General features: G+C 41.9%; 1 protein-coding gene across 6 annotated transcripts in view; it reads left to right on the top strand.

Moving 5' to 3' along the window:
• Positions 1–17,385, top strand: part of ABCC9 (ATP binding cassette subfamily C member 9) — a 1,243,587-nt gene that overhangs the window by 363,763 nt on the left and 862,439 nt on the right. For all 6 annotated transcript variants that reach the window (XM_078674078.1, XM_078674076.1, XM_078674073.1 and 3 more), the window contains exons 7-8: positions 569–766; positions 15,197–15,382. In XM_078674078.1, the coding sequence (XP_078530204.1) occupies positions 569–766; positions 15,197–15,382 (384 nt within the window). The remainder of the gene's footprint in view (positions 1–568; positions 767–15,196; positions 15,383–17,385) is intronic.

Here is a 17,385-nt window from a genome sequence, read left to right as displayed (position 1 = left end):
CCTCTCCCGCCCCACCGCCTGCAGCACTCCCTCCAGGAGCCGCAACTGCCTAGGGGGGACAGTGACCCCTGGCGATAATCGCTACATGAGGCCCCAACACAAGTACAGACAGCTGTGGTCAGGCCATCCTGTCTGTATTCACATTCCTGCTCCAATATTGCTGGCTTTCGTGGGGGTAGCATTAAGGCACCTCACAAGGATGAGTGAATTCAGAAACCTCACTCATCTTGGAAGGGGCCTCAAAGAGGAAGAGCTTTCACAGAGGTGCTGGCAGAACCAGCTTTCTGTAAACTAATGCAAAGTCCCCGGCAGCACTGAAGATAATGGGGTATTCAGTGGGAATATGCATAGGGTATGATGAGGTCCGATTCTTTCTGACATTTACACACAGCATGAATACCCGTGGCTATGTGTTTTTTATGCAGTATACCGCATACAGTACAGCAAACAGTAGTATTTTTTACAATATCATATGTTAATGGATTATTTTTACTTATATTATGAGAATTGCTTTCTGAAAATGCTCTGTTTTGGGGATTTGAATGTAATTTTTCTTTACCTTATGTAGAAAAAGGTGGCAGACCAGCCGAATCGGAACCCCTCCATATGGCGGGCTATGTACAGGGCCTTTGGTAGACCCATCCTGCTGAGCAGCACCTTCCGGTACCTGGCTGACTTGTTGGGCTTTGCTGGTCCACTCTGCATTTCTGGGATAGTTCACAAACTTGGTAACAACAACACCAACATAAGCAGCATAGGAGTCAATGTGAGTATGACAACGCTTGTGAACTGAATAAAACAGATCTATGTGGTTGCAGTAGGATTGAACTTGTACGCCTTTGGTATAACTGCAGTATCAGCCACAGAAACATGACTCCCTGTATGGTATATTCGAATTTTCACCTTGGACTATATCTTTGACCATGTAGTGTAAGTGGTGACATGCTTCATTCCAGGATGATGTTCATAAAGCACTCGTCACATGTTCAAATGGCAAAAACAAATCACACCATTGCATTAACAGTTGAAACACAGCAACAAACGAAGGAGTTCATAATATAATACTTTGAAGTAGTGTAACAGTATGAATGAGTACACTACAATTTATTAGGGGTGGGAGGAATGTGCGTAGTCGCGCTACGTAAACTTCTGCGAAACGGTAAAAAATCTCCACGAGCACGCAAAAGTTCAGCGAACATGCGATATTGCTTGTTCCGCCCGTTTGCAATGCTTTTTTCCTATTCACGTACGCTGTGTGCGTGCTCGGGGAGAAATATCTTGTGAACGCGCAATTTGAAAGCGTGAGCAAGCAAAAGATTCCACGAAGCCACGGATTGCGGAATTTTTTGCTATTCCGCGTTCTCCGCAGGACGCAAAATTACCCAAATTCCGCAAGCGGAACGGAATTTACCACCCAGGCCGACAATTTATGTGGAATGCAAATGCCTCTTCGACAAAGAAATTAACATTCACGTTGAGCATAGGGAAGACTCATAGAGGATCATTGACCTTAAAGATTTCCCTGTGTTCTTACAAAGGTGGCCTTGAAAGGAAAGATGCAGTTCAAGCCACTAGCGTAACAAAACTTGAGGGGGCTCTCCTGCGAAGTGCAAGGAGGGGCCCCACTCCGTACTCACTCAGGAGCTCTCAGGCCAGAGTACTGTGCTGAGGGGGGCCCCTATAGCTCCCCCCCTCCATCCCCCTCGCACTCCAAGGGCGGTGTGGGCCTTTGTTATGCCCTTGGGTCATGTGCAGAAAGCAAATAATCAGAGGTACAATTGCAATTTTGTTTACAAAAGCTCAGTAGATGTCAGTGCTCGAATTTCAAGACTTCTATGTTGTGTTGAGGGACGTGATTGAAGGAGACAAGATGAGAATTGGAGACACTGGTAGTTTTAAAAGTATTTATTGTACGAAAGTGCAATAGTGCAAACTCCCACAGGGTAGAACGGGAACGACCTTCCACCAGGGCTGGCTGGAGGACAATAGCTGTACTGCACCCCTGACGTCAGCTGAAGCAGAAGGGAGCACCAAACTCCATGAAGTAAAGGAGGTTTGAAAATAGAGTACAAGCACAATATTGCACCTTACTAACAAAATAAAACATCTATAAAATCTACACAAAAAGTAATTGACATACCCTAACAGCCAACTCACAATAACCATAACGCACAATTGAGCCAGTAATGGGGGGAGTGCTACACCCATGCTGCTTAATTAGTGCAGGTGTTTGTAGGTAGTGGGCAGCAGCACTCATTCGTGCGGACCGGATCAGACTTTTACCCAGAACAATAGAGAGAAATGCATAAAGGGATAATGGAGACAGCCAGAGAAAGAAAACTAGTGCCCAAGACAGATGATGGTGTTGAAAAAAGAACAGTCTACGTGATACAATGCGAAGGGAATAATACAGCAGTGGAAGTAAGAGGCATGAGGTTGAATCAAAATGAGTCCGCCTTGATAGTCAGCAACCCCCGTGATGAGCCCTGCCAACCGCGGGATCCTAATGGAAACTTTCACCCCTTGCAATTATTTATTTACAAATTAAGCACTGTAAACACACACAGACACACAAAGGCAAAGAACGGTCCTTTAATCATACCTAAATCGCTTCTATTCGAGATTCATATGATTGTTTCTGAAAAGGAGTTCATTTTCACCATTTATATTTTGTCATTAAATTACCCATCTTCTCCTGCAACACTTCACTTCTCAGTTATGGAGGAGATTAGATTTACTAATAGTGATGTTTATTGTCTGTGTAGGAAAATGCCTCTTTGTACATGATCGCCCCCATTGAAATGCTATGCTATGCTCAGTTCATTTGTTTGAACTGATGCTGTTGATTTTGTGCCTTAGGGCACTGGGACTCTGCTAACTCGGCTTCAGTATATATACAGATTGACTATACTCCTAATTAGCATATTTCACTTACCTATAAGTCCCTAGTATATGGTTCAAAGTCCAGGGTCTGTAAGTTCAATGTCACTAGTGGGCTGCAGCATTGTGCTTGCTACTACAGTGACAGAGCAAACCTCACTCCAGGCCTACCATTGTACATTGCCAAAATAAATACTTTTGATAGCCCTAAACCCTCCTTTAATTATTAGTTAGGCATCCCTAAGTAGGCCTTATTCCAATAGGCAGTGTGTGTATGTTATTTAAACGAAGGACATGTAAAATTTTAGTTTAAAACATGTTCTTACAGGGACAAGGCCCCAAATGCTATTTTTACTGCAGCAGCCTTAACTGTTCTATAGGAAAGCATTGGGACAAAATATTAAAATTAAAATATATAGTCTCCACCTAGAAAACAGCTACAAAAGTAATTCTTTGACCTTAAAAAAATTAAAATTACAAGTCCAATTAATTGGTAATGTTGGATTTCTACTAAATATTATACAACGATATACCACACCATACTTGATTTGGTGTGCAAGTGGATATGTTCCAGATTAGAAACTGGCCAAGCAGTAACATGGGACAGGGGAATTTTTTTAAAATCTCATAGGATTCATTGTAGTCTTAATAACACAGTGGTAATTCATTAAGTCAGACTTGTAAAATATATTTGGCAAAAGATACTTTTAAAAAGTCACCTTTTACATGCCAAAAGCTTCTAGATTCCCATTTGCTTCAGCTTCCAACTGTCACCCAGAAGCTGAATAGCTCTTTTGATGAGGTGTGCATTTGCTTCTAGAGCTGAGACAAAGGCTTAGGGTGTGGGAGGTGTTCTGTTGTCTGACAGGATGACCATCTGGGCAGTGTCCAGGACACTAATCAACTTCAAGGAGGCCTACACTGTCACAGGCAGATGTATCTAACAACTGGGCCTGCCCACTTCTTTGTAACTCTAGACAAACAAGCACCAATCACAGTGGCAACACACCTTATTTGAGAATGTTTTTTTCCTCTTGAAATCTTAGGAGATGCGCCGATAAATGCATTAGTCTCCTCAATGCCAAAGTGGAGTAGCACACACTGGAACGCAGCACATGCTGCTCGGGTAGTACGCTCTTCTTTTTTCGACTCCTGCACATACGGCTTTCTGTGCTGGACGCTGACTCCTGCACTGCACACAAGGCTCATATGGCTGTGTGACGCAGCTTCTAATGGCGTGGTGGTGCCTTCAAAGATACACGCAGGCCATGATGCAAGCGGGCACTAGAGTGTTTTGTGGTTCACACTCGTAATATTCGAAATTGTTTAAAACTCAGTCTTGGCTCTTAATGTCATCTTCTAAGTCAAATCGCTGCCAGTGCGCTGCATCACTTACTGCCTTTTGAAGAGACACCTTGACAAATTTTGATTAAAGCCCCCACATAACACCTTCCCCGGTGTGGCACAGGCTATTCCCTGCCAGACACCATTCACATCTCTGTCAGGAGCCTTGCACACTCCATCCTCGTTGCCAGAAAAACAGTGTTGTACTCAGGACACAACACTTTGAAGTCCTCTTCTTAAGTTGAATTGCAGATGAACAACTTGTGCCTGCTACGTCAGACACCTTCACAATGACCATACCAACTGCCACAGAACCCAATGACCTCACCACCCAGAACCCCTATTCATCACCCATTACATCTACAACATTCTACTCCATATCCAGCTACAGATGAAAACCGTCATTATAACAATCTGGTATCACATGACGTACATTGGGCGTGCAGGAATCCCCTGTCCAGTTGGTGTATGACAGCACTGCAGTACAGATGCATGAGTCTTTAAGGCTTCTGAAGCAGCCTCCTTTGTCCCATGGACATATAAGGGTCATTCAGAAGTCATTTTAGGGAGCTGGTTAGCATTCAGTGCACAGTTTTTAAACAGCAAAAAGACCGCCCCTTTTCCTGCACTCCCCCACCAGATCTTCTTATGCTATTATGTACCTAGGGCACCATCCACTTTTCCACACCTTGCCCCCTCTGTGTACCCTCATCATCTCTCACTCCGTGAAGTATTGTTAAATGTTGGCTCACCTGCACCCCCTCCCTATCCTATCAAACTTGAAAGTGCTCCAAGCATGGGATTTTGCCCAAGTAGGCAATGATTGTATCTGTGAGAGTCTTTGACTTTTTGCACTCTCTCTCCTCCTCATTAAAACACTAGTAGTTCAATGTACTGCAAATTGCAAACTCTGATCATCACTTCTCCATCCCCTCTCCATGCTCAATTAACAACCACCATGTTTCCCCCTCCGCCCTTGATAAAAAAAAGCAGTCAAATTTGTTTTTAATTTATTTAATTCCCACCTCATGACATGCCTGGATTTTGCAATGCTCCTCTGCTATTTCATATTCACCTGTTGTAACGAAAATGTGTTGAGCCTCATGAATTTCTACTTCAAATGATCAAGATATTTATCCCAGAATAACCTCAGCTACCATACTAATCTCACTAGGTCCTCTGATGGATTTTGTTCTGTGCTGAAAGGGACTAAGATATTAATTAGCATTTATCATTACCGAATGGATTTTCTTAGACTAAATCTGTCTTTAAATTAAACTTGGAAACAGATCACAACAAATGAAACGAAACAGAAATCAGCAGACTAATTATCTCAGTTGGTATCTTTATCGAATTTAAATAATTTTTATACCGGTCTAATGTACATCTTAAAAGAATTTAATAAGCAATAAAAAAGCTGTGAAAATCAAGTTTTGAAGTGAGTTATCTTCCTCATCTGAGGGAGATTGTCTCAGAAGCAGTGAGTCCTTTAAAGCAAATTACCCTCAGACAAACCCTATAGATGCAAGTTCAGTAATCGCCAAATTACCAGTTCCAGTTTATGGACAGGATATTTCTGCCCCTGTCCGCACTGCAGTGTCAATGCCACAGCTGTTGTAGGAACCCTTCCAGCTGGAAAGATTCCACTATGCAAACATACCAGTTGGCAGCAAATGCAGTAATTCATCACAGTTCGCGTTGGTTTCTGAAAGTCCAAATCATCAGTGTGTGTACCGCATGGTGGGTTGAGAAAGTGGACAAGATAGGAGGTACCCCATACCACACTTTTGGCAATTTTACACCTTTGATTTCTGGTTTACACCCTTGTCATCACAAATCTGGTGGGACCACTCTGTCCCATTGGTCAGTTTTAGCAGGATGAGATCATGTAGTGAGCAAAAAGTATACAGATCTGAAAGGATTAAGACCAATACGATTGGTTGTGTAGTCTAGGAAATAGGTGAGTCCATGCTCTCATTCTTTGACTGTTCTTTCCCAAGCCTGTGCTCTAGGAAATAACAATTTTTGTCCCAAGTCCAGACGAGTGTACTGCAAACGTGAAAGCAATCATTGATTGTTAGAGCATAAGTAGAAACTTTACAAAATTTACCCATAGGCTTCAGACTATTCAGTTTATAAGTTTATACTAGGAAAGGGATGCAAGATTTGGGCCTTCATGAAACACAGCTTGTGCATAATGAATTTAAGCTGATGTTCACAGTATTAGAAACCATGCATTAGTACTTCAATTAAGCAAATTAATGATTCACATTTACAACATGTTAGTATAAAGTACCCCTAAAACATTTTTTAACACTCCAGTTCCATTTCACATTCTATTCAGCAGTTTTCTATTTCACGTTATAGGTTAATACATCACCCAAGATTTAAAGGCACATTTAGAATATACTTTTTCTTAACACAAATCATTATAACATCTATTTCTCTTCATTGTCAGTGTTCATTATTCCATGTTCCAAAGTTAACAACCATGTTCATAACAGAATATAGTTTTTATTCTGTCATAGAGTTTTCTATGTTATTGTTTGTTATTACATTCATTTACGCATAGAGAGAAACATCTTAATACATTTATTAAACTTTTCATTAGTTTGTATACGGTTAAATGTCCTCACAATCCTACATCTAACATTCTGCATGCTTTTATGATGCAGTACCTAAATCAAGTTTCATGTTTTTGTTTTTAAGCATGGTAACCTTACACACATTTGGCATGTTCGAAAATAAATGTCACAAATAATTTTTTTCTAGGGCAAATTCATAGAGATCGACAAAAGATAACATTCATGCTCTATCACATGTAAGATAACCAAGAGATGCCTAAAAAGGCTGTGACAAAAGTAGAGCCTCATCGTTGATGTCACAGAGACCATGTCATGGCATTGTTCCAATCTGTGAACATATTATATATTTTAAAGTTTGACATTGCATTGTATATGTATGCATTAAAGTAGGAAGATAAAAAATGTAATTCCCTGACTTACTATTTTTACCAATCTCCTTATGGAAGATGAAGTTAAGAGTAATCAATTGTAAATGTCAGAACTAGTAAAATATACACTTAGTATCTCTTAGCCATAAGAGCTTTAAAGATTCTGTAGAATTAGGATTATTATCCCTACACATATTGAATCTTAAACAAGGAACATCCTTTATTTTGCCTTGACAATTTCTAGACCAGAGGATGTGCCGTAAAAAGTTGCACGGGCTGTGACATTGAAAAGAATGACCGAGACTGTCTAAACATGCTTATGAGGGTGTATGATCGACACCCAGGCACATCGACACCCAGGCACGTTGGAGTCTCATGGTACTGTGATTCTTGTACCTGTTGTTTGGAGTCTTTCTCATAGGCGTGGAGTGGTGGCTAAAATGGTTTGAAGACAAATGAGTCTGAGAACAGCTCCTGTCACGTGGCGAAAGGCCAATTGCACCCAGTTATAATGAGCTTAGGATGGTCAATTAAGAAGAATATCTAGTCCGCTTAGAATCTTAAGTTTGTATTATAAGAGATGCCTGACAGCTATTTGGATGCTGGAGATACAGAGAACTGCACCCTGTGGAGGAGGAGCTACTGAGTAGGACTCCTGGTATCTTGACATCTTGACTTGGTGGAGGTTTTGAAAGATCATTGTAAAGCCTGTAATATCACCAGAGGGAAACAGTTTGCATCTACTAAAGCAGCTGATAACATCTCAGACCACCAGTCTCTATGAACAGTCTTGGCATAATGATGGTGTACTGTCATCAGACTATGTGTGCCAAGACCCTTGCAGCTCTGGGAGGACTCAGTAAAGGAATTACATAACTAGTTGGGAGGTGTTAAGGCGTGGCTATTAACGGTTATGACATAATCAGAGACCAGAGTGTGATTGTATGCTAAGGAATAAAGATGTACAATCCAATGCGTGTGCAGGGTATTCATTTGCACGCTCCCGGGCTGGGGAGGACACTACAACTGGCGATAAGAGCAGGATCTGTGCCCTGAAGCGATGAGACTGCTCTGTCTGGAAGTTTGCAGTGCCACAGCAAACTGCTTCTGTGTGCCACATGCGCCGTTTCCATGAGAAGCTGTTCAAAGTTGTTGTGTGTGGAATCAAAGCCCCAATCCAGCCCACATATGGATCTCGAAGAAGTTGAAGCCCCTGCAGAGGAGCACATTTGACAGCCCACCAGAAACCCACTGGTAAACTTAATGGAAGAGATACTGTGCTACAACCAGATGCAATGCAAATACAAGAGAGGAATCCACCACTTTTCATTAAAAAAGAAGATGGCGCCTTATGACCTCCAATCAGATGTGATGACTCAAGTGAGAGAACATGACCAGTGCTTACAGAATTTAGAGATCTGGCTAGGTGGCTGCCATCATCCGAACAGCATATGCTCTTGACAGCAGTGGAAAAGAGCATTAGGCAGATGCAGCTGAGTTTCTGATACCACCACCACCCTTCGACACCGCCAAATAGCAGAATATTTGCACCAGATGGACTGCATGTAGCGAGATATCTGATGATTTCATAGGTGCCCTTGAAGAGGTAGTTGATAAGAAAATCATTAAGTACCTAAACAATCTTGCCGGTGATAGACTGAAAGAAGTGCTGAAGCAAATATCACAAGATGATGAAATATCATAACGTTAAATCAAGGAAGCATTGGAAGCCAAGTTTATGTCGATGCTGAACATCGACTACCAAAAATTAATTTTCCATCAACAAGCTGGTTAAACGATGGATGAGTTTGTTGAAAGACTTTATGCGCTTATCAAACACTGCAAGTTCAGTGAATTAATGTACTTATGAAGAAGCCACATGTCTCCAAGCCATTGGTGGCTGTCTTTCAGACTCCTTCAGAAGACACATGTTGCGAGAGACGCTTAGCGTAGAGAATGTACTAGTGGCCAGGGCCGGACTGAGAACCAAAACCGGCCCTGGCAAAGTGCTCGGCCGGCCCCCTGGGGGTGCAACCGAGCTCTTTGCCGGGGCCGGTTTTCGGCCGATTTTGTTTTGTCTGGAGGTGCATGTTGCAGCATCTCTGTGATTGTCACCATATTTGTGCCTATTTGTGCATATTTGAGCTATGCGGCAAAAGAGTAAGCATGGGCTGAAAATGTGTTCCGCTCGCAAAATTTGCAGATTTTTGGCAATTTCGCATTCCGCGAATCGCGCAAAATTGGCAAAAAATCCGCCATTCGCAAGTTCGCTAATTTTTTTGCTTGTTCGCGCTTCAAAAATACAATCTTGCGTGCGCTGCGTTGACTTACCTTGATTCTGAGTTTGCCGAGTTGTTTTCCTCCCGCGAACAAGATGGTCGCGACCAAAAACGACCGCATGGGTAAGTTCGCGGTAGCCACGCTGAAAAAAAAACCCGCCAACACGCCAAAATAAAAAAATTCGCCAGTTTGCACAAATTCACGGATATTGCGGACCGCGAATTCGCTTCCGCGCGAATTCGCAGAACGCAAATTTGCAAATTTCACCCATACTTACAAAAGAGGCCCTGTAACAAAAAAGCCCCCCAGGGCCCAAAACCGGCCCCCACCCTTGCGGCGCACCGGGGATTGCCCGGTGCCCGCAATGGCCAGTCCGGGCCTGCTAGTGGCCCCCAGGGCCAAAGAAAGAGCAGAACAACAAGCCACTGACATGGAAGCTGAAACAGCAAAAAGTGAGTCAGCGTTGATCATGAAGAGTAAGAACAAACACAGAGTAGATGCATGCAAGTCCCCGTCTAGAAAGAAGAAAAGGTTGTGCCTCTGATGTGGATTTTCATTTCCACATGAAAACAAATGTCTAGCCACAGGACAAATGTGCAAAGGCTGAGGTCAGGAGTACCACTTTGTTTGAAATGGGATTCCTGGTTGGCTGAGGTATGCACCCATGCCAGGCAGGAACCACCTCTCTAGTCAGGGTAAGCTAGATACACACTAAAAATACAACCTTGTGCTCACCCTCTGGTGGCATTACACAGGGTAGTCAGGCTTATCCAAAGAGGCAATATGTTAAGTATTTGTGCAACACACACACAGTAACACAATGAAGATGCACCAAAAAGACTCCACGCAGGTTTAGAACAATAGAGAATATTTATCTGAGTAAAACAAGACCAAAATGACAAAACTCCAATCAATAGAAATCGAGATATTCATTTTTAAAGATGAAATGCAAACACAGTGCTTAGAAGTCAATAGTGCTAAAAGGTTACTTAAGATCACGCTAATCCAAAGTTCAGGCTGACTGGAGAGCAGGCTAACTACAGGACCCACGCAGGGCCCTTTGAGAAAGTACCTTGGATGGAGCAAAGCGTCACCGATGAGGGTACAATGCGTCAATCTTTTCAACACATTCAGGTCACTGGTTCGTCATTGACCTTCGCCGAGGTGAAGTAAATGAAGTTCATCCGTCATCATTAAGCTTCACAAAGCGTCATCATTGGGCCACGCAGTCAGTAGAACTGCTGTAGTCGAACAGCCTCTGTGTGGGCGTCGAAGGGAGATGCGTCGATTCCGTTCGGCAGAAAGGTGACGAGGCGTCAGATTTGTAGCAAAACAGCTGCAGAAATGACTTCTGAGGCTCAGAACCTTGAGAGGGCATCTCAGACAAGAGTGGTACTCATAGAAGGCAGAGTCCAGTGCAGGATGTCATTTGTGTTCCTGAGATTTCAGGAAATAAGGAGGCAAACCAGCACGGCCTTGTAGTCACTCAGGTTTCAAGTGCGATGTGTTCAGTCCTTGTCCTCAGCAGAGCAGAGATCAGCTGGCAGCAGGGCAGCTCAGCAATGCAGAGAAGCAGTTCGTTAGCACAGTCAATCAAGGCAAAGTGGCAATCCTTACAGCATAGCAGTCTTTACTGCAGAAGATTTCTTCCCATGTCTAGTACTGATATAGTAGGGTCAAAGACCCAGAGTGCCTTTTATGTAAGGGGTGAAATTAAAGCAGATCTCCTTTTAACCCGTCCTGTCTGCTAGGCTATCTTTAGCGGGAGTGAATCAGTGCTTTTTGTGCTGAAAGGAAACTACCTATTGAAGTGTGTCAGCCCCTCCCATTTATCCCTGCCTTGGAAGACCCATCGGAATGCAGATGAGTGTTCAATATGCAGAAGAGTTTCACCTTCCATTGTTTGTGGCTGTCTAGAGGGAATGCACAAAGTGTAGCTGTCACCCAACTCAGACTTGTATTGGAGCCAAGCTGTGAGGCACAAAGAGTAGGAAGCACAGAGAAATGTCGACTTTCCAAAAGTGGCATTTCTAAAATGGTAATGTTAACCCCAACTTCACCAGTATAGAGAATTTGTCATTACCATTCTAAACATATGAAACATGAAAAATCTACTCCTCTATGATCAGGAAATACAGCTTAATAGTGTATTAAGGAATCCCTACTGCTAACCTATGAGAGGATTAGGCCTCGCAGTAGGGAACAACTAAATAGGCTGTTTGTCACTACCAGGACTTGCAAGACATAACAGTACATGTCCTATCTTTTACTTACATAGCACCCTGCCTTAGGGCTACCTAGGGCCTTCCTTAGGGATGACCTATATGTAATAAAAGGGGAGTTTCAAGCTTGGTAAGTAGTTTTAAATGCTAGGTTGAAGTGACAGTAAATTCTACATACAGGTCCTGCCAGGCAGGCCTCAGAAAGGTTTGAAAGGCTACTTCTGTGGGGGCACAATCAGTGCTACAGGTCCCCTCGCAGCATTTAATGTACAGGCCCCGGGCATATGGTATACCAGTTCACGAATGACAAGTAAATCAAATATGCCAAACAGGTATTAACCAATTATAAAATTTTTAGAGGAGAGATCACATGCATTTTAGCTCTGGCAAAGTGCCAGAGTCCTAAAGCTAACAAAAAGGAGGTCAGAAAAATAGGAGAAGGAAAGTAAAACTTTTGAAGTGACCCTTCAGAGAGGACCATTTTCCAACACACTTCATAACAGTTTTTAAAGCAAAAGAGAGACTAGCTATGTCACAGCAAGAAGAGAAAGTGGATGCCAGAAAGTTCCAGAAGCCCTCTCGCCACTGCCAGAAAATCAAAAGGCAGCATGAGTTACGACAAGTAGAAACCAGACAAAGTCGATCATCGTCAAGTTCATGCTATAGAGGCTCATTAATGTCATCATTGAGTGCCAGTGAGGAAGATGGATGTAGGCTGATGGCATCGAGGAACGAACTACGGGCACAGGTAGGTCTTGTTGCTTGCAACGAAGAACCAATAACAAAAGCAGACCACCAAATTAAACAACTAAACTTATTTGGATGTTGCACCAAGATTACAATAAATGTCAACGGTTGCCCATAATCTTCATTATTGACAGTGATGCATTGATTAAGATCACGCCAGTTGAATGGTTCAACAGCCTGAATCCAGTGCTGAGTCTGAACCCGTAAAACATGAAAGTATACATGTGGGCCACTTCTAAGCCATTGCAAAGTCAAATATCATTCACAGCAACTTTGATAAATAAAGCACTATCAGTGCAGGCGGCAATTCATGTTCTTCAAGGAGATTTGTCCAGGTCTTGCCTACTCAGTTTTGCCACCACTGCTAACATGGGACTGATAACCTCCACGGTCAAATTGAAGTTTTGAGTCAGTTCCCATCATTATTTCACAGCCTGGACAGGCTCAAGACATTGAAAGGCCCAGAGGAACTGCAGAGTCACTTTGCACTTGCAAGAAGCAGTTTAGAAAGAACTAGAAATGCTGTTGAGGCATGACATTATTGAGTGCTCCAACGGTCCTATCCCGTGGGTGTCTCACATAGTGGTGGTGCCAAAAAAGGACAGTGAGGTTGCAGTGTGCATCTGTGTTGATATGTGCCAGGCCAACAAGGCAATCCAGGGAGAAAGACATCCTGGTCCACACATAGCCGACATGATCATGTAACTGAACTGTGCCAAAGTTTTCCTCTGTCTTGACCTGAACAAGGGATATCATCAACTCGAGTTGATAGAGAATTTCAGGTACACCACTATTTTTCAACTCATGTTTTTCAAAAGGTTGAGTTTTGGTGTATCGATAGTTGCAGAAATATTTCTGGATGTTGTACGTTGAATAATTCAACCTGTCACAAATGCTTTTGATTTCAGTGATGACATGCTTGTATTTTGAGCAATGTGAAAGGAGCAAGGCTCTTACACACGTGTGCCAGTTACTTGCTGATGCAGGTCTTACTGTGAACAGTGCAAGTGCGAGTTTCACAAGAACAAACTCAAATTCTTTGGACACATATTTTCTTATGGGGAATGACTCCTGACTCTGATAAAGTGAAAGCACTGTCATCTACTTGCCCCCGCAAGACATCACTATGCTGCAATCCTTTCTAGATATAGCCAGTTATTGGTCAAGGTACATTCATGATTTTGCTACTGTAAGTACTCCATTGAGAGAGTTGACAAAACGAAATGTCCTGTTCCAATGGTCTGTTGAATGTGATCAAAGTTTCAAAAGAATAAAACATGCGATCAAGCATCAAAAGAGTACACATCTGTGACCTCAAGCAAATGGTGCTGTGGAACAATTTATGGGTACACTCAAAAGGGTTATTTAGCGAGCATTCATTGAGTGGATTGAATCAAAGCAAGCCCTGTGTTAAAGAGTCCATGCTTATCATTCAACACCTCACTCCACAACGGTTGAAAGTAACGCCATCTTGCTATTTGGCAGATTCATCAGAAAAAGGCTCCCGCAATTGACAGTAGAGCGTTCCTTAATCGCTGAAAAAGGTTGGTGTCACTGAAGCTGCTCAAACGTGAAACATGGAGACATACGCCGATCGGTTATGGAAAGCCCACAAGACAGTCTTCATTGAAGGTGACTTAGTCCTGGTCAGGCAGAAACAAAATTGGAAAGCAGACATTTTGTTTGTTGCCGATCCTCTGAGGGTTGTGACATGCAAAGGACACATGCTGACTGAACATCGTCCCAGACAGTCCATCAGATGGGACTCATCACATTTTAGCCACTTACTCCTGGGATCATCAGCTCCTCCACTTACAGATTAGGCCGTCCTGCCTGACAGACCAGATCAAGCATCAGAACCTGTACTACTGATGCCTGAACAGAGCGTATCTCAACCGCTTCACACCACTCAATCTGGTCGACAAGTGCAAGCGCCTTGATGACTCATTCAAGAGATATATTATAACTGTTGTTTGTATTTTTTATTTAACAAAAAGGGAGTTATAGTGTTGTGAAACGGTGTGCTAGGACCCTTGTTGTTCCGGGCTAGCTCAGTAGAGGAAGTACCTAACTAGTTGGGAGGTGTTAGGGTGTAGTTATTAATGGTCATGATGTAATCAGAGAACAGAGTGTGGTTGTATGCTGAGGAATAAAGACATAAAATCCAGAGCTCTGTGTGTGGCACATTCATTTGCATGCTTCCAGGCTGGGAATGATGCTACAGCTGGCACCTAGCAAATAATCTTGGTATACTACTGCGTTGAGGATGTTTCCTCTTTCTATTAATTTGATGAGTAAATGGATAAAGTAGCCTTTCCACAACTAGACTGTCTTTATCATTACTTTTGACACATGTGTTTTATATTACCAGTTTGGAAACAAAGAGATTAAGGGATAATTACATCTCCAAAGTCTTAGTTTGTCCGCGCTTACTTTCCTTTATTTGGATTCTTTGTAACACTTAGTTAACGTTTGCTTACTAAAACTTGGCTTGGACCTACATGTTCTTTATTACATATTGTTGACTATGACGTCACAAAATCCCTTTGTCCATCTATATCTCCTGTTTTGTGAAAGCAATCACAGTACCCAATACGTGTGAGCTGTGGACTAGATCCAATAATGGTAAACTAAAATTTGAAACTGGAAAAGGCTTAGTTTACTTATATAGAATTTTGCATTTTTTTGCATAGTGAAATTGTATTTTTATGAAGTGAGCGTATCATTTCCCAATAAACAATTAACGTTCTCGTTGTTCATTTGCTTCCAGGCAACCAGTTCATCACTAGAAAATTACACGATTGGTGTCTATTTTCTCTCCTCGAAACAGTTCCTAGAAAATGCATATGTTTTAGCAGTGCTTCTCTTCCTTGCCCTCATACTACAAAGAACATTTTTACAAGCATCATATTATGTCACTATAGAAACTGGCATCAACCTCCGTGGTGCCTTACTGGTGAGTACAAACAGTTTTTTTAAAGGAAAATATAAAAGCATATTTCTAACCTTTTCATACCTCTGTGTGGTGAAATAACTCGGTTAGTAAAGAAGGTAAAATATTCTAAAATGTAGGAGTATCGCTATCTCTATACACAGACAAACACATATACATATGAAAAATGTATTCATTTCAGTTTATGCATACATACCATTCAATACTCAAGTGTTAATAGAATTGTTTATGATGAAAGACGTGGTGTAGGTAAAAAACAGTTTTCCATGACTCAAAAAAACCTCCAGAATGTGTCTGCATGAAAGGCTGTTGTGAGCAGCTTTATACTTCAGAGCTGCGGCCACGCCAGAGAGCCAATACACTACTTATATTCCCAGTTAAAGTTGCTTGACTCTTAATTGAAGCATGGGACTGTTTAATTCCATGGTGTTTGGGCAGTCCAGGGCCAAAGGATTTTAATGTATTCTTTAATGCATTAATAGGACATCCTTCAATCAAACATGTTCAGCTCTTTTCAATGGATTTGCGAAATGTGCATTATTTGCTTTTGCATAGTAGAGTGAAGTTACATGTAATTATGTGAAATCCGCCATTTAGCAATATATTTTAGTCTGAAATTTTTCCTTGCTGCAGTTTTTGCACAAGCATTTCACGTGGCAAAAAAAGCGCCAAGAACACAATTGCCACACACTATAGCTGCTAACATTCTGATTATTCATGTTGTTCCTGCAATTTTGTCTCAAACAGTGGCGCAATTAGGCAGTGTGGAGGAATGGTGTAATTTCTGTAATTTTGTGATTTTTTTTTTTAATTACGGGAATTAGGCCTACATAATTTCACCCAGGCCTTCACTTTTCTGTGTAGGACTGCCAGTCAAAATACTTTTTTTACTCATAAAGCCACAACATTCCTGGGTGCAATAGTCTGATTCAAGACTGTGAAGCTGTTTTTATTACGTTTCAAAATTGGTATATATGGTATGATCTTATTGTGACAAATAGCATAAACAAGCATTGGCATAGCCAATCGGTCTCGCCTTTGGGACCTTATAAGTGTTTAGCTATGCAGCACATTCTCCTGGGTACTGTGCCACATGGAATGAAGAACCATACAATTGCTTCATACTGTGTACCCTTTATAAACAGTATCCATCTGCATCTGGTCTGAAGTACCAATGAATTTCGAGATAGGTGGTACTGTAAACCAGTATGATACACAGTCTACACACCGGACAATGACATAGGTTCGGTTGGAAGGTGTTACCCTCTCCTTTTACAAAAGGCCTCTGTAAAGGAAATACATTGTGAGAGAATCTTGAATTACAACTGTAGGATGACGTCTGCACAAATAGCCAAAAGGCTAAGTAATTGGTGTGTATACTATTCTACAGATACATTGTTACATGACTTAACGAGTGGCTAGAAGCTGTTCAATGGCGAATAGATAGACTATTTCAATACGTTTTTGTGACTTTTAGGAAGAAATTACCAGTTAAACATATTTAAAATGTATGTCTATCAGTCTATGGCTGTCTAGGAACCCACTCACCATTGAACACACCTTAACAAAGTAGATTAGACTTCTCCTGCTACCAATGCTTTTAGATTAATTCAAGAGATTCACTGCCTCAGCGAACAGAGTTAGCTGCCATCCACATTAGAATAGATAAGTTGGAAGAGATAACTCTGGCACTCCCTAATAGAATACAGGAAGCTGAATCAAGGATATCAACATTGGAAGATCAAATGAATCTGGTATCTGGAGCGACGAGAGAGGCTACAAAGAAGCGGATCTCCATGGAGAATAAACTCGAGGAGTTGGAGAACCACTCTCAAAGATCGAACCTGAGGATTGTGGGTGTTCCCGAAGGAACTGAAGGTTCCGACACGGTACGCTGGGTTAATACCTTCATCCAGAAAGTAGTCCTGCCAGACTTTGAAGGAGACCTAACGATAACTAGGGCACACAGAGTACCAGCTCAGCGTTTTGCGAATTCTCCTTTTCCC

The sequence above is a fragment of the Lissotriton helveticus genome, chromosome 1_1 (genome assembly GCF_964261635.1).
Source record: "Lissotriton helveticus chromosome 1_1, aLisHel1.1, whole genome shotgun sequence".
Taxonomy (NCBI): domain Eukaryota; kingdom Metazoa; phylum Chordata; class Amphibia; order Caudata; family Salamandridae; genus Lissotriton; species Lissotriton helveticus.
Note: the sequence above shows the minus strand (reverse complement) of the source record. Positions and strands in the feature narration are given on the sequence as shown.